General features: G+C 42.7%; 1 protein-coding gene across 1 annotated transcript in view; it reads right to left on the bottom strand.

Annotated features, from left to right (window-relative positions):
• Window positions 1-1,012: 1,012 nt before the first annotated feature.
• The window catches only part of IFIH1 (interferon induced with helicase C domain 1), a 66,362-nt gene continuing 49,699 nt past the window's right edge, over window positions 1,013-17,675 (bottom strand). Inside the window, exons 7-15 of the mRNA XM_045298067.1 lie at window positions 17,144-17,260; window positions 15,039-15,162; window positions 14,061-14,327; window positions 13,431-13,690; window positions 10,133-10,282; window positions 4,738-4,899; window positions 2,486-2,676; window positions 1,625-1,709; window positions 1,013-1,523 (exon numbers count right to left, since the gene is read on the bottom strand). Of these exons, the coding sequence (XP_045154002.1) occupies window positions 1,344-1,523; window positions 1,625-1,709; window positions 2,486-2,676; window positions 4,738-4,899; window positions 10,133-10,282; window positions 13,431-13,690; window positions 14,061-14,327; window positions 15,039-15,162; window positions 17,144-17,260 (1,536 nt within the window). The 3' untranslated portion in view covers window positions 1,013-1,343. The remainder of the gene's footprint in view (window positions 1,524-1,624; window positions 1,710-2,485; window positions 2,677-4,737; window positions 4,900-10,132; window positions 10,283-13,430; window positions 13,691-14,060; window positions 14,328-15,038; window positions 15,163-17,143; window positions 17,261-17,675) is intronic.

The raw sequence follows: 17,675 nt of genomic DNA, 5'->3' as shown, positions 1-17,675 counted from the left end.
CATCCTCAAATAAGAATTTTATGGAATGATTGATTTCATGTAAAGGATGAGTTTGGCAAATCCTCTGTGATAAAAGTATGTGAAAAAATGTAAAGATGCTGTCATAGGCATTTCATATTTTCCAGGTAAACTGAACTAAAATGAAGTGTAGAGACCTATAAATACATACTAGATGATCCTTACTGGGTGCTAGAGAAAAACGTTTGCGGACCTGCTGTGGCCTGATGTGTTTCTTTCCTGTCCATGCCATTCCTGACAGGGTCAGTCCAGCAGCATCATACTGTCCTTGACGTTCAAGGCTGGCCACATTGGAATCGTATCTACATAACATACCGATGGAGGAGCCCTGGTGATGCAGTGATGAAGGGCTAGGCTGCTAGCTGAAAGGTCAGTGGTTCAAACCCACTGACCTTGAAGATGCGAACACCCACAATGTACAGGGGCCTGTGAGAGGGCCCTGTTGTGAGGGCGGCTCTAGACACCAACAGTGACCTTCAGTCAACAACTAGCAAGAAAACACGGACCTCAGCCATCCAGCTGTAAGGAAATGAATTCTGTGAATTCTTTGAATGAGATTGGATGTGACTTCTTCCCCAGTGCCTCCCAGAGAACACAGTCTGGCTCATGCCTTGATTCCAGCCTTGTAAGGCCCTGAGAAAAGGATCTGTTTGGACTTCCGACCTATGGAAAATGTTGGATAATAAATGAGTGTCGGGTTAAACCCTGCCAGGTGCTCTTGTGGGGCAGAGGGTAAGCACGCGAGTGTGCAAAACTCCCCTCCGCTCCACAGGAGGATGATGTGGCATCCTGCTTTCCTAAATGATCACAGCCCTGGAAACCCCATGGGGCAGTTTACGTGGAGCAGGGATTGATGTGACAGCAATGGGCTGAGTTTTGAGTGTCATATCACTAAGTTTGAGGTAATCTGTATGTATCAATAGACAAATAAGGCAAGCAAAGACCAATTATATTATAACCTTCCCACCGATAAAGAGACTGGAACAAAAAGATGAACTGTTTTTGCTTAGTTTTATTCTGGAAATTAGTGACATTACTAAATTTCAATCTAGAATAAGACTTGTACCTTAGACGTTCATCCATAGGCCACCATGTTTTCTGCTGCATCCATATGTCCTACACTAATAAATATTACTCGTACATCCTTGACCTCACCAACAAGATGGATAATTGACGAATGGCATGTTGTCTTCTTTTAAAGTGTTCAGTGCAAAGACAAAGTCAAAGCAATGATTTTTTTTTTATTAATCCTTACATTCCTTTTGTATCACCCTGAAAACATTCATCAAAATACTATTATATATTGAAGAACCTGGAATCAAATGCTAATCCTCATCACTGAACAGAACATATTCTGAATAGTCTAGGTCAGGGAATGTGATGGGTAGTTCCACCCACTTTTTGTATTGTTTCTTCAATGAATCATTTTTGAAGACAACTACAAAATTCCTGATTTTGAGACAGGGTAAATCTAAACCTCGGTGCACCATCATCGTTCCCCAGGCCTGGAAAACACAAAAGAGAGGGAGAGGGAAAATAATTCAATGCACACCATTCAGCGTTTCTCTGGGGCAAGTAAAATTTAAGCCCACGCCAATTTACTCACTTGGCCACATTTGCAGATAATCTCGCCGTTTGTTTCATAGTCAGCAAACTTGCTTTTCGTGCCTTCTCTCACAATGTAGAGCTTCCTAAAACGAGCAAAGAGTAAGCATGATCCCTGAGAAATCACAAAGGACCCATACACAGCCCACAGAGGCTGACTCTTGGACTTGAAGCTCACCACAGACATGCCTTGATCCCCCATTTCATTTCTTCTCTCTTTATCTCCCGTGTCCCAGGTCATAGGCCAATGAGGTGCGGAAGCCTTCTCTGTGCATACTCCACAAGGGACTTGCTGTCCTGGGAGACTTATTTCCCTCTCAGCAGTCCGTGGGTGGGGCAGTCAGTGAACTGACCTCAGCTGCCAACCAGAAGGTCGGAGGTGTGGTTTCACCCAGAAGCATTTCAGAAGAAATGTCTGGTGACTGACTTCTGAAACATGGGTCCCTGCCAACCCGCTGCGGCACAGCTCTGTCCTGACACACCGGAGGGTGCCATGAATCAGGATCAACCCGATGGCAACTGGTTGGTTGGGGGACTTTTCAAACCTGCTGATGATTTCAGCCTGATGTTAGAGTCTCAGAAACCCCCGGGACAGTGATTGACTTTGCACTCAGCTGCTAGTCAAAGGTTGGCAGTTCATGCCTGCACAGCAGCTCCATGGAAGAAAGACCGAGAGAGCTGCTTCGGTAACGATTCCAGACAAGAAAACCCCTGGGGAAGGGCTCCTCCATCCTGCCGGGTTGGAATGCGTCAAAATCGAATCATCGCGACTCAACAGCAAGAGCTCACAAAGTTCACATAAAGAGCGACAATACTATCTGCTTCACCCCTTGTCAAGAAATCCCAAGAAAACAGGACTCACTTGAATTCTTGTGTCATATTGACATGATGCATCTTCTCAATTACATGGATATCTTCTCCTGAGCAGGCTAGCACACGGCAGTTTTTGCAGAAGAAATTTATTAGTGACGGATTATCCGTGTATTGCTTTACGATACTTCTCTTGACTTTCATTTTCTTCTCCATTATACTTTGCATCTGTAATTCCAAAATCTGCCTCAAGAAAAGGGTAGGAAAGGTTTGAGTTAATTTCCAGCGTTTCCATGAAGTAAGCCTCCTGGAACCAATATAAGCATCTACTCATTGATATGCCTGAGTCAGGAGGTCGTTGGATAATTATAAAAGCATACACTTAGCTTGTGGCCTTGACAATGGAAGTAACGAGGCACTGGTCCTGAAAGAATTTTCATACACTCTTATTCCGGAATCTTAGAAATTCTTAAATGTTCAAAAAGTAGCTGATTTCAATTCTGATAAGTGCTGCGGTCCATAGCACTATACGAAAATCTAAGCCCTTTACCAAGGAGTCCCGGTGAAGAAGCAGAAGTTACAGTTCTCCACTGTCAGGGAAAGTTTAAGATCTTCACCTTATTCCCAGAAGTCTGGTTTTTAAAGTGTTCAATAAGCTCTGTATATGAGATAGCAGATACATCTCATCTCACATGTCAACTCTGATCATTATGACAGTGGTCCGCAATTCTATTGAAAGAATCCTCAATTCAGAAGAAAGACGCACCAAGACCTGATAGCAATGTCGACTGGGGGTTGGACCAGAGTGGTGGCGGCATGCAGTCCACATCACCGCCCTCTCTGCTTTCTCCCCGGCATCTTATTAGGATGGCGAGTCTCTGCGCTAAAGGAACTCTAGAAAGGTACCCTGCTCTGGGGTCTTCAAGAGGATTGTGCTTGGGAAAGTTTGACCTCTCAACTCTAGAGACTGGCCCAGTTTACACACACATCAAAGCAACTAATCTCCAACCCTCAGCATTTGTAAATATCCGCTTAAGACATTAAAAGTGAGGAGATAACTTTCCGGTGGCAGTTTGGCTACAAGGGTTTGATGTGATGCTGCAAAATATTTGGTTTGCCTTATATTTAAAGTGATTTTAAAATTCAAGTTTGTGCAGAAACCTGGCTAGAAAACCTTGGAATTGGTTATAGTAATGTACACCAATTTCAAAGCATCCCTTTTATGAAACTCTATTTAGGGTAGAGCCAATTCCAATGTTAAGAAACTAACATTCACACCCATATGCAAGGGTGTGAATTTTCTTCTAAATGGATTGTTTGCTATTATAGTAGTTAGTCTTTAATTCAGTGGGATGGGGGATTTTCTGAAATGTTGTAGGACTACATTCTTCCTTTTCTGCCTCCTTCTCACAACAAAAATGATGAAAAGTTGGTAAACTGAGACACAGTTCGGTGACATATTAAGACTTTTTGTGTCATTATGATCCAGCAGCCTCCTTGGCACTGACTCCAAGAGGTCTTTTCCAACCACCCAGTCTAGAGTAGCACGTGTCCACTTGTTTCATCACATCCTGTTTCAATCCCTCAGCACTTGCACCTCTGTGACAAGTGAGTACTTCCTGCTTTTTAGTATTGGGCGCACTAGGGAGGAGAAACAGCATCATCAAGGGATGGTGCAAGCCGTTGTGTGCTAGACTACCAGTCAAAAGGTTGCCTGTCTGAATTCACCCAGAGACACTTCAGAACACAGGCCTTGAGATCTACTTTGAAAACCCAATGGGGCAGTTCTACTCTGTACACCTGGGGTCAACAGGAGTGGAAGTGGACATAATGGTAACCAACAACAACTTCTCCTCGCAGTGCACACACTGAAACACGAGTTTCCCCCGGAGATCGCATCAGTCTCATTTATCACCCTGCTCCTGTTTCTTAAAACACTCACGGATACACAGTAGGCCTTTCACAACTAATTCTGGAATTTAAAATAAACTACGTCCATGCTAAAGGTGGAATCAAACCGCCATTACCAGGTCGGGCTGAGCTGAGCTTTCCTCATCTTTCTGGATGAAGGGCAACATAAATTAATATTATGAAAGTTTAGGATGGATTCAACTAGGAGGCATCGCTGACTCTTCCCTGCTCCCCACCGAGCTTGATTCTTGGTGTGTTAAGCACAGTTCATCAAACTGGAACTTATAAGTCAGCACAATGTCTGCTGTATACTTAAACATTGAGATACCAGTGGTGACCACATGCAGCCATTTAAAAATGAACCTGAAGTTCAACCTGGGCTGAGAACGATACCTTACGAGCATACTCCTCTCGTTTCATGTTACGGATATGGTCTATAGCTTTATACATCATTTTCTCTCGGAAATCATTAACGATCTCCCGTTCGATGACTCCTGAACCACAAGGGGCAACGAGGATGTAGGTGCTTTCGTCAGCTCTTGCTCGACCACGGGCCTGGAAACATAAAGAAATAAAGTCAACGATGGGCTATGCCATGCTATCCATGGCTAGTTCCTGGCTTCGATCGGTCTGCATTGTTTAGCATCTCAGCCTTCAAATGATCTCTTTCCTCAGTACAGTGAGTTTTTGTCCATTGTTTGTGCTTTGGCTATTTGAAACTCAAATTGCACTTTAATACAGAAATAATGCCCTCTAGGGCCAATGAGTGGGTGCCTTTATCAGCCCCCTAAAGCCTCAGTGATGCAATACCCTGTCCAATACTGACACCCCTTTCCCTCAGGAAGGGATGAGTCTGGGGGAAAGAAGTGTTCCACGACTAGATGAAGGTCAGAGATCTGACCCCGATCCAGGAGCAGGCCTGGCAATGTGTTCCCCCAAAGCCACAGTCTAAAAAGACCGCGGGGAGCAATTTTCCTGGGCACACAGGCTCCCCGTTAGTTAGAATGGACTCTCCAGCCCCTGACAACGACGGCTGGCATGTATGCCTCGCAGGAAGAAGGAGTGGGAGCGAGGGGCGCTGCTGCCACTGGAGCGAGGGCTCTGGAGAAGGCAGGTGTGGCCCTAGCATCGGACGGTGGACTCTTTAAAGGACATTTTTCTATTGAACCTTGTTCAACATGGTGATAAACTGCTGCAAGACTCTTAATAAAATCCAGGTGCATTTTGACTAAGGGGAGTTTGGGGCTTTCCCAGGAGCCTGCCGACTGCACTGTCTTCATGGATAAATACATTCGGAGTACGCAGCTACCGTGTTCTATGTCAGCTTCTGACAGACAATGGCGTCCTCCTTTGGAGGCTGTCCAGTCATCTTCGTCTCACCGGAGAATGCCATTGAATTTGGTTTTTTTTAAAAACACACTCAATACAAAATTCCCAACAGAAGCTAACGATACAAACACTGTGAACAGAGTGTGGGTAAGTGGAAAGGCGAAATTGGATTGAAAAGTGGATGGGGGAGGGGGTCTGCATTCATAAGTCTTGCCCCTTCCCAGAGTTTATGATGAAACAGTTCACACATGCAGAAGAGGTGAAGAAGGAGGGGGAAATGCAGACACAGCAGGGCTCAGGAGTTGACCAAGATGGCAGCTTCGACATTCCAGGGGTCTCCCTACTGAAAAGTCCTCAGAAAGCAGGGAAGACGTAGACTCATGTAAGTAACAACCACGGAACTCCAAGTATTAAAAGAAATCATGAAAAAGTGGACATTGATTGGAAGAAGAAATCGAATGAAAACAGCAAATCAGGAAAGTGACCCATTAGAGGTGCTGGGTCAGCAGGGGAAGCACAGCATGGCTACGGAGACAGACTGAGCAGCAAGTCCAGGTCGGACACACAGGAGAGCAACATCACAGAACTCCCGCCAGGAGGCAGAGAAGCTGCGGAGACAAGCCTAGAGTGAAGCAAGATGAGCAGGATGTGAAGCAGAGGGAGGAATGACAATAGAAGCAAAGTGAGAGCTTCAGGGGTCCTGGGAGCCACAAAGCCAAGCGACAGGGAGGCAGGAACTGAAGACAAGACTACCCACCAGTGGTAGCAACTGACCATTACAGTGCTAGCTCACGCAGAGTGGTAGAGCTGCAGAGACGCTGCAGGACGCTCCCTACTCAACCAGACTCTGGACAGCACTCACGCTCCGTGCGTTTGTTCAGGGCCAGGTCTTGCTGCTGCCTACAGACTATGGAAGGTACCCTGGCATCCATGCCTATGGACCAGAGGAACACGTTCCCCCTCTTCCTGCCCTTCTCAATGACTAGTGGATTGAGCCCTTCTACCCGCAAAACCCAGCCAACTAAGGAACTGTGGCATGATGCTCAGTTCAGCCCAAAACAGCAGCACCGCCACCACGCCCACCTACCAGCTTTATATGTCCATCCTACCCATCCTCCTACTGACCCAGACATCTGGCAAGCAGCAGTTTGCACTCAGTGATGCTCTGTGGCCACCGCACCTGTCAGCCCCCCTGGCCACCTTGCTAACCTAAGAATGGCTGTGCTTCTGGACATTACTCTCAAATGTGCACATCTGCTTCATGTGCAACTCCCCCCTAGCTCCCCACCACCCAGCCATATTGTCTGACTAGTGACCAGTGGCACATGCTAGACCATCTGCCATGATATATTATAACTATGCAAAACACACAAAAATCAGGACAACATAAACACATTCACAATCAATCATTACGTTAAAAAAATAACACCTTAGCACCTCAGATACAGCAGACAAGATTCTCAAAGAAGTTAAGGAAAACACAGAAAATAAAAACCCTTAGAAGAAATCGGGAAAACAGTACCAGTAAAAAAGGATCGACCTAATGAGCAACCGGAAACCCCATGGGAACAACAGCTGGGAAGGGAGAATGAGCTGCTACCAAGGGCTCAGCGAGAAAGAAACTGTTTTGAAAATCATGATAGCAACATATGCACAAATGTGCTTGACACAATGGATGGATGGATTGTGATAGAAGCTGTAAGAGCCCCCAATAAAATGATTTTTTTAAAAAAGAACAACTACAAATTCACAAGACATACATTTAAAATACCTGAAATAAACAACACAACAGGAAGGCAGGGTGTGGACCTGAAAGAACCAGTGAAGCTGAGGCCCATTTCCTTGATAACTAAAATGATAGTTTGCCTGCAGAATATGTCATTAAATAATAATAATAACTGAAGAAAAGGATGGAAAGCCTAAGAACTATGTGTGGAACCTTCAAAAGGAATGATTTTCAGAGTCCCCAAACATAAAGCATCTTCTATAAGCATTAAAAGGAGAAAGAGACAGTTCTACAATCAGATGTCTGCTCCTCATCTGTCGATATGGCTGGGTTGCGAAGACCAGGGTGTTATGCTAAATCAGCTGTTAGGAAAATCAGTTGTTATAAGAAATAAAAAGGATGATTTTTTTCCCATTGTTTCCAGACCAACATTTCTTAATTTACAAAATATAAGAGTAGAAATAATAACAGCTACGATTTACCGATGCCTTCATTATGGCTTATTGCTTTGCGGATAAGGAGGCTTAGAGGCTGTGTGACCGGAAGGCCCTTGGCTTAACTATTTTGCCTTCTTCCTGTGCTGGGTCAGATCGTCCCTTGCAAAGCCACGCGGACACTCAAACCTCATTCCCCTGGAGCCTGCTCTGCCCTGTGGACCGAACAAGTTGCCATGGCTTGGGGCTTCCCGCGAGGGCACTGGGAGCATGGCCATGGAGCGGAACCTGCAAGTCAGTTTTGGCTCACTAGGGGATGCCATTAAACTCACACATTTCTTCCAAACACCTTTTCCAAAGCTCTTTCTTTCTTCTCCTCCCCCTCCACAACAGTTTTGAACTGTAGGGCCACCCACCAGCAGTCAGTCCTCACTCTTCTCCAACACACAAAAAGCCATCGTGCAGAATAGACCATATTATAAGCCACAAAGCAAGTCTCAGTAAGGTCTAAGGCCTCAAAATAATACAAAGCATCTTCTCTGGTCATATACTCTAAAAGTCAATTTCAGAAAGAGTAAAGGAAAACAGACTTGTAAAATTTGGGTACAACAGAAAAATAAATACTAGATTGGGAGACTCAGAAAAGGTATAGTGAGCCTTTTCAAGAGATTCATCTGGGAAACTGGAGTATTGCCCCACTATAGAAAGTAGAAGGCTTGGTAGGGCTTGATCAAGGGCAATGTAACTGAGAGGAATTACTGAAATCCAAATGAAGGCTGAACATTATAGTGTGACAAGAGGAAAGTAAAAGGAAATAGGGGAAAGAACTAGGAGGCAGAGGGCATTTATAGAGGTCTAAATACAGGCATGTACATATGTAAATATATTTATATATGAGCATGGGGAAATAGATCTATGTGCATATATGTATAGGTTTAGTATTAAGGTAGCAGATGGACATTGGGCATCCACTTAAGTACCCCTTTAATGCAAGAACACTTTGTTCTATTAAACTGGCATTCCATGATGCTCACCTTCTTGACCAATCACCAAAGACAAAGCAGGTGCATAAGTAAATGTGGTGAAGAAAACTGATGGTGCCTGACTATCAAAAGATATAGCATCTGGGGTCTTAAAGGCTTGAAGATAAACAAGTGGCCATCTATCTCAGAAGCAAAAAAGCCCACATGGAAGAAGCACATTAGCCTGTGTGACCACGAGGTGTCGAAGGGATCCGTTATCAGGCATCAAAGAACAAAAAATCATATCATTGTTAATGAGGGTGAGTGCAGAGTGGAGACCCAAAGCCAACCTGTAGGCAACTGAACACCCCCTTACAGAAGGGTCACTGGGAGGAGACGAGCCAGTCAGGGTGCAGTATAGCAACAATGAAACATACAACTTTCCACTAGTTCTTTAATGCTTCCCCCCCCCGCCCACTATCATGGTCCCAATTCTTCCTTACAAATCCAACTAGACCAGAGCATGTACACTGATACAGATAAGAGCTGGAAACACAGGGAATCCAGGACAGATAAATCCCTCAGGACCAATAATGAGAGTAGGGATACCAGGAGGGGAAGGGGAAGGTGGAGTACAAAGAAGAAACCAATCACAAGAATCCACATATAGCCCCCTCCCTGGAGGATGGACAACAGAAAAGTGAGTGAAGTGAAATGTTGGACAGTGTAAGACATGACAAAAATAATAATAATTTATAAGTTATCAAGGGTTCATGAGGGTAGGGGATCAGGGAAGGAGGGGGAACAGGGAGGGAGGGGAAAATGAGGAGCTGATATTAATGGCTCAAGTAGAAAGAAAATGTTTTGAGAATGATGATGACAACAAATATACTAATGAGCTTGACACAATGGATGTGTGTATGGATGGTGATAAGAGTTGTACGAGCCCCCAGTAAAATGATTTTAAAAAGAAGGGGAAAAAAGAGGACACAAAGGAAATTCAAATTTAAAAAAAGAAGAAAGTGGCAGAGTCCTAGTGACCCTGCGAGCAGCCCTCTCTGAACCGGGCACTAAGGGTTATGACTCTGATGGTCAAGAGAGTTGGTGCCTGTGCAACACCCACGTGGCCTTTACGTTTCCGGTGGGGTGTTGACTTACAAGGTTGCCCATCCTGGTTATTGTTCTCACACATTCACATTTTATCAATGCGGCTCAGTCTGGTTTCTCTTGCTTGGTCCTGACTGAGCAAGGAAAAAGGTCAGTTCTCAGGCCTGACTTAAAAGCAGCAATTCGGATCAGAAAAGTGAAACGGAGGCGAGGGAAGTGTCTGCCTGTACCTGGACCATGGCTATTTCGTTGGTGACGAGCCCGTAGCGGATAACCACATTGCATTCCTTGATATCCAGGCCCTCCTCGCCCACTGTGGTAGAAATTAGCAGATTTATTTTTCCAGTGCGAAATTTACTAATGACTTCGTCTTGTTTATTCTGTAGAAACAGTTTAATAAATTAGATTTTTGTGAGGCTAAACACATTACAATTCTTTTAATTAGGCGACAAAATTATAAATTGCAACTGGTCAGTGTAAATCAAAGGATTAGATCATACGCGGATTTGCTACCATCTGTTTTTGGCATTGAGCAAACACACGATGGCGAGACCACATTTGATTCCCAATCTGGGATTACCACACAATAACACAAATATTTCCATCTTCCAGTCTGGAGGTTGGAAGACCGGCACTTATGCCAAGGAAACAAATTGATGGGCGACTTGGGAGGAAGAAAGAGAGGAGATGCTTTCAGTTGGGGAAACAAGATGTCAATAAGAAGCTAAAATCGGCCTTTCCACTACATTAACTCTAGAGTCTTTAATATTCAAAGGCCAAGATGAAATTATAGTTTTCCACATTGTTGACTACTGAGTCACAGGGAAGGGCACACCAGATACCACATTTGGTCACTTTAAGAGTCTTCCAAACAAGAAACAGATGGTAGGTTCTCTGGAAGAGACACAAGTAAAACTAAAAGCATTGCTACTTCTAGGGCTGGGTGAATAAAATTAATAATACTAGTAATAAATGAATGGGTTAGAAGATGTAATTAAAATATCTTAAATTAAAAATTATATGATTTCCAAATGTGAAGGCAATTCAAGAGATTAAAATGTACACTCTGCCCTTTGCATAAGAATGAGTGAGAATAAATATAGCGTGGTATGACCAGGATAGCTTTATTTTTATAACCACTCCCACAAAAACTTTTGTCCCGATCAGCCTATGGGACACACATATGTTATTTTTGTCCTCATACATTTAACAAAAATAAACATGCTAGACTGACAGTGTGTGTGTGTGTGTGTGTGTGTGTGTGTGTGTGTGTTTCCCCCAACTCCTGTTCTCCTCAGCAGCAGAATGAGATTTTATCCAACTCTGAGCTCTGGTGGTTGTGCATTGGGCTGCTAACTCTGAAGTTAGCAGTTCGAAAACACCAGCTTCTCTGCAGGAGAAAAATGAGGCTTTCTACTCACATACAGAGTCCTGGAAACCCACAGGATCGGTTTCCCTGGGACAGTTCAACCCTGCTCTAGGGTTCCCCTGAGTCAGAAGTGATTCGATGGTGGTGAATTTGGTTTGGGTTTGAGTTTTGGGTTTACCTGGGCGTAACCCTGCCGTGAAGTCCCTCTAGGGTCTTTCCAGATTCTAGTGTCTTCCCAGAGAATCGCTCTCTTCTGCTCTCACTTGCACTGAGAAAAACTTGCATGGCCCTGCGTTTTAGCGGGTTTCAGTGCCTTAATTCAAAGAAGTAACTCTGATAACGAATATTTCGGACAGTATCAGGCCTTCATAGCACAGCAACGTCGATGCTACCCTAATGTGTTCATCCACGTCAGTTTACAGAATGAGGATGTGGGAGTGCGGCAGGGTTGCAGGCATAAGAGCACGAGTGACACAATGATGTGGTGCAGGAAAGGTCCTTCTAAAGCCTAATGTCATCTTGGCCCAAAATATTGTTGAAGAAAGAGACACACTTTGATTTGATTTTGGTCACCGTCATGTAGGCCAACAGGATTTGGAATTCTCCCCATTTCCCAGTAAGGTTGTCTAAATCTATATTTCACTGATTCTGAGACACTATCAGATATAAGACATATTTCAATATTGAAATGGGTGAAAATTACCACCCCCCAAAGTGTATCAGAATGTAGTTGTTAAAATATTTCTTAGGAGTTCTGATAGTGCTGTCTGGTAAGCATTGGAATGCTAACCCTAAGGCCAGAGGTTCAAGCACACCTACTGCTCCAAGGGAGAAAGAGGAGGCTGTCTGCTCCCATAAAGATTATAGCTATAATCATGAGTTTCCTCTGTAAAGTCTGTGTGGCTATGGAATTCATTAGCAAATCCAGCCCCCCAAAAAGTGGAGTGTGGAGAAAATGGAGTGCCGTGGGAGGAATGGTTGACGGCAGAAGAGGGTTAAGAAAGGGAAGGGAGTAGCGTTATGTCTGAACCCTGTCTAAGGCAATCGGCCTTGGGAGCCAAAGGAGGCTAGATGTGGCCTCCATGCCATGTTTGAAATAGTAAAATAATATGGCGGGGCAGATAGTGCCTTGAAGAGAAAATCTCCCATAATACCCAAGAGTTAACACATCAAATATTCTTTCTCCAAGTCCTTTATAGGACTTATCCTATGAAAACACATTTTATATAGGTTTTATCATAGTATAAGCTTCTTAGTGGTGCATATGGTTAAGCCTTTGATGACTAATGGAAAAGTTAGCAATATGAACCCAGCAGGAGGCGCCACCTCTCAAGACAGGCCTGCAGAGACTTCTGAGGCTCTATCGAGTTGCTGACAACTCTATAGCGCAGTTCTACTGCACCCACGTGGGTTCGCATGAATGGAATTCCAACCACGCAAGAGCATTATAATTAATGTACAGAGTTTTGTAGGGGGCAGGGTTTCTATTTTTCTACTTAATTAGTATTTCTCCATTTTGTGACTAACTGATCAAACTTATTTTTTTCAGGAGAAATTGTAAAAGTGCAAAAAAATAAAAATGGAAAGTTCATCCACGTATGTTAAAAAAATGACTCCTAGCTCAATGCTTAGCTTATCAAATACCACAGATTGCTTTGCTATTAAATTCAAATTTTATCCCAAGAACAAGCATTTTATTTTAAATTCTGTAGGATCATTAGAGAATGAAGGAAGTTAATTAATGAAGGACAGTAATATCACCCCAAACCCATCTGTCCACCGTCATCCTGTGGCGGCTTGCATGCTGCCATGATGCTGGAAGCTATGTCACCTGCATTTCAAATGGTGGCCAGGTGTCAGCAGAACTGCCAGACTACGGCAGAAGAAGAAGAAAGGTCTGGTGGACTAGCTCTGAAAACTGCCCAACGACAACCAGCTGGGTTCTAAGAGCATATTTCTTGTCCATTGCAGTGCTGGGAGATGAGGTCCCTGGCTTGGACGTACTCAGCAGCAGACGGGGGAAGGCTGCCTCACGTACATCCACAGTTATGAGTTTGGCAGGGACCAAGCAAAACTCCAGTCTGCTCTACAGAAGGCCCCCGGAGTTGGAGCTTACTCGACAGCCGTGAGCAATAGCATACAAAGGAGACCATTAGAACCTGTGTCATGGGCTTGAACTCGCTGCTGTGTCCAGCTCCAATCAGATGGTGTGCCTTGACTCCTATTTCAGCAAATTTTTCGTTTTCAGAAATCCACTGGGAAAGAGCGAACGCGCACTGGCGTGTTTTGGTAAAAATGATTCCCCGGGCTGATTCCTCAGTCTTAGTGTATTGTTCCATGATGGTGTTTCTTAATTGTGTCAGCTTCTCATTTTCATGTTCTGAATTCTCAGCCAGATATTTCAACATTCTCTTATTATCTGTAACAAATGATTTGTCAGAGAGAGAAAAAAGTAAAGCATACAGGTTATACACTAGAAGAGTTATTTGATGAGGCAGTGAGATTTTCTTGGTACAGTTAATTATAGGTGATTGTTTAATGATCTGGGTGACTTAATAAATAAATTCACTGCAATCATCTTGGCAATCAATTTTATGGCCAAGTGATTGCTCATGATTGTGTAACTCATGGCTAATCAGGTCACATCAGTTGAAATAGTCCTCGTATTGTGGCATTTCTCTTTTCAAAGTCTAATTTGAATCAGGCCTCTGGGGAGCTTATCAGGAGCAGTAGGTTCATTCCACGGAGGCAGTAAGATGCCAAGAGAAAAACGCTCCTTTGACTCTTACCAAAAAATAAATCCATGAGAAACTGATCTGTTTCGTCCACTTTCCAAGGGTTCTCCGCAGCACCCCCGTCTTTGTCCCCGCCATCAGCATGGTCACTGCTGTCCTCTTCCTGGACTGCAAGCTTCTTTTCTTTCTCATCATTATAGAACGTTTTGAGGTGATTATAGGCATCAATCATTCGGATTATGTCATTAATTTGTAGGGCCTCGTTGTACTTTCTTAAATGCTCCGCACAAACCCGGGTTTTTCTATTTCCTTCTCTTGCAGCTATGAAAAGAATATACCATGTAAAGTGAGGTCCTGAGGGAACCCAATGGGGAAATAGGATTGTGGACATAAATATATTTATAATGGACAACAGAAACGAAATGGCTGCCATCAAGTTGATTCTAATCCCTGGTAACTCCACGTGTTTCGGAGTAGAACGGTTTTCCAAACTACATCATGAGCCCATTCTTCTGAAGAGCCTCTGAGTGGCTTCAAACCACCAAACCTTTTGGTTAGAAGTTGAGCATGTCACCGTTTGCACCATATTTGTAAGACTAGCTCTAAAATCTGCTTCGCCTTGCTTTTGAAATGAGCAGGTTAAGGCTCAAAATGTACTCTGAGCACAAAAAGGAGGTAAACTGCCCAAACTCCTAGGCTTGCTGATGGAGCTGTGCATCAGCCAAAACACATCCCTGAGCCACGCTGACTCAGGAATGACATGAAAAGCTCATTAGGGAGTTTGCTTGGAGATAAAGAGGCTAATATTTACCTTAGCATTTTAAATCCACAATAAGCCAAAAACTGAAGATAAGGGAAATGGATGGCCTGTACCCTTTTTCTTAGATGGGGAATTGGAACCTGTTTGTTCTTGTCTGCTTAGAACACAGATATTCCATTGGCTTTCAGTCAGCTTAGAAATATGTGACAAATCATCTGAAACCTTGGGAAAAACATGACCTCGGATGACTGTTAGGGCTAACCCCAAATTACCTTCTTTTTCCGTTTTTATGATCCATTGTTCATAGGGTTGCGTTCCAAAATCCGACATTGGATTCATTTGGCAAAATGTCTGAATCTTTCTCATTATTTCTAGAAGTTTCTCTTTAAATGGATCCTAAAAATAATTCATACACTTGGTTTTATATTCTTATACTATAATAGGAATAACATTATCTTAAAAAAAAATAAGTTCCACTTTATGATATATTTGATATATATAGAATACTTGTCTCATGAAACTAAGGGGAAAATAAAGAAAAGAAAATGAGCCTTTAAAAGCCTCTTCGTACATTCACCTTTTTCGGCTTCTCTTTTACCTCCCCCCTGAAGTGACAACCACACCAAATTTCCACACGTTTACTGAAATTTCCAGTGCAAACGTTTTAAGAAGCAAAGTTAATGTGCGATATAGACCTTGAATGTTAAAGGTCATGTGAAAAAACGATATATGTAGGTGCCTCAACTATTGGGAAATGGCTTAGTCTAATTTTAAAAATATTCTTCTCTGAAGAACTGGTTTCAGTATTGTTTCTGGTAAAAGTATAAAGTCGAGAACTTGAACTGTGAACAAAGTTAGCTACAAAAGAGTACACACTATGTGATTCTATTTATATAAAGCCCACAGTGTCATCCTGTCCAAGAAGTCAGGAGAGTTGTTCTCTTTGGGGTCACCGGGGACTTCTGGGAGTCTGGGTAACATCCTGTACCATGATATGGTTTTGGTTACATGAGTGTTTCAGTTTATGAGAAATTAATGATAGTTGTGAATTTTTATTTTTCTGTATGTATGTTATAGTTCCAGAAAATGTCTGTTGGGTGTTTTTAAACTACATAAATTAAAGAATAGGATACCAAATTATTTTTTAAAATATTCTAAAAATATTGGGTCTTATTTTTCTTGCTTATAAAGAGAAACATACATTTAAATGAATAATCCCATAAAGCGGAAAAGGTGACATATAAGAGAGATGAATGAAATATATTCAAATGCAGTAGAACAATCAGAATAGATAGTACAAAAGGTTCAAAAGTTTGTGGAATGATAATATAAAAAGATGATGAAATACTCCACGCGTTTTTTAAGTTCCCTCGTACTCCTTTTTGCCAATGATAAAAATATACATCGATGGAAGTTGGTCACTTATTGGACTAGGGCAGTGGTTCTCAACCTGTGGGTCATGACCTCTTTGGGGGTCGAATGACCCTTTCACAGGGGCCGCCCAATTCATAACAGTAGCAAAATGACAGTGATGAAATAGCAACAAAAATAATTTTATGGTTGGGGGTCACCACAGCATGAGGAACTGTATGAAAAGGTCACGGCATTAGGAAAGTTGAGAACCACTGGGCTCGGGGCTCCGTAATATCAAGCATGATGTTAGCTATATCATATATCTTATACTTTTCAATCCAACCATCATTATGAGGCAGATTTTGATGATTAAAGTTATCATTCAAATCTCCATGGCTAAAATTGATCATGTTTTTAAATTTTCACAAAAGAATATTGATCACAAAATGTACTAGTGATAATGTTCAAGTTGATGCTCAGCTGATAACTGTACCCTGAAAATAGTTATTTGAGACAGCATCACTTAAGTAAATATTTCATTTCTTTACCATGTCAGTGTTTTCCTTAGAAAACAAATATGCACATATGCAAATGAGGTAGGCATCTCATTATCATTCCTAACTATAATCTGGTAGCAATAAAATGTTTCTGATTTAGCTGGGGCGTGCTGTCAGAAGAAACTACTCTTGAAATTAGCCAAGAAAGCTAGTGCAGGATAACAGGTTCTGAAGAACCATGACAACCGTTCAAGTTCAGCGGTAGCGTCCCCATCCCCTCCAGGGCTTGTTTGCTGTTGAAGAAGAACTGAGCTACTCCACTGTTCTTCAGATGATCTATACAACTACACGGAAGGCGAAGAAAGCAGGTGCTTTGTTGCCCACCATCAGCGGAACAGACAGAATGAAACGATCGCTTCATTGCAGACATTTCACAACAACATTCTCCGTGGTCAGTCAGCATAAAATAACTTTCACTTGAGGATGGCATCTCCAAACTGGAAAAAAGTAGACTTTTAAGTACGTACTTCTCTGGTGACATCTGTGGTTACAAACTTTTTGCGTGGCTCCTTTATTTGGTTCCTGAGTTCATCAATGTTTTTTTCCACAGTCATAATGGTAAATGCATCAAGATTGGCACAGATCTAGAAAAAATACATTTTTCAATATTCAGAGCATTACCCTTCAAGTTCAGCCGATTCAACATAGAAAACCATTTAATGTGAGAAATGCACAACATTAGTTCCTAAATGTAGCTTTTCCACTACTGCTTCCCCGTGGCTCTGTTTAATAACCTTTCTCATGATTAGGTCATTCCAAAATGAAGGGCATTCACTTTCCTCCTTGAAATTCCATTTCCCACCTCGCAAACTGCGTGAAAAATAAACAGCAACTTGCAGGGATGTTGCAGGGATGGAAAGACCATGGAGCGAGCGTTCTTTTTTAGGACATCATCTTATACTGTGGACAGCATACGACAACCACATACGCCAATCCCATTTAAGGTCATTGTGACATCTGTGCGTCATAGGGCCACCCTGTCCTACACATAAAGAAGGC

Source organism: Echinops telfairi, unplaced genomic scaffold (genome assembly GCF_000313985.2).
Source record: "Echinops telfairi isolate 266 unplaced genomic scaffold, ASM31398v2 ScPeMD7_4;HRSCAF=17, whole genome shotgun sequence".
NCBI lineage: Eukaryota > Metazoa > Chordata > Mammalia > Afrosoricida > Tenrecidae > Echinops > Echinops telfairi.
The sequence above is the reverse complement of the archived record's forward strand: the minus strand, read 5'-3'. Positions and strand labels throughout refer to the sequence as shown.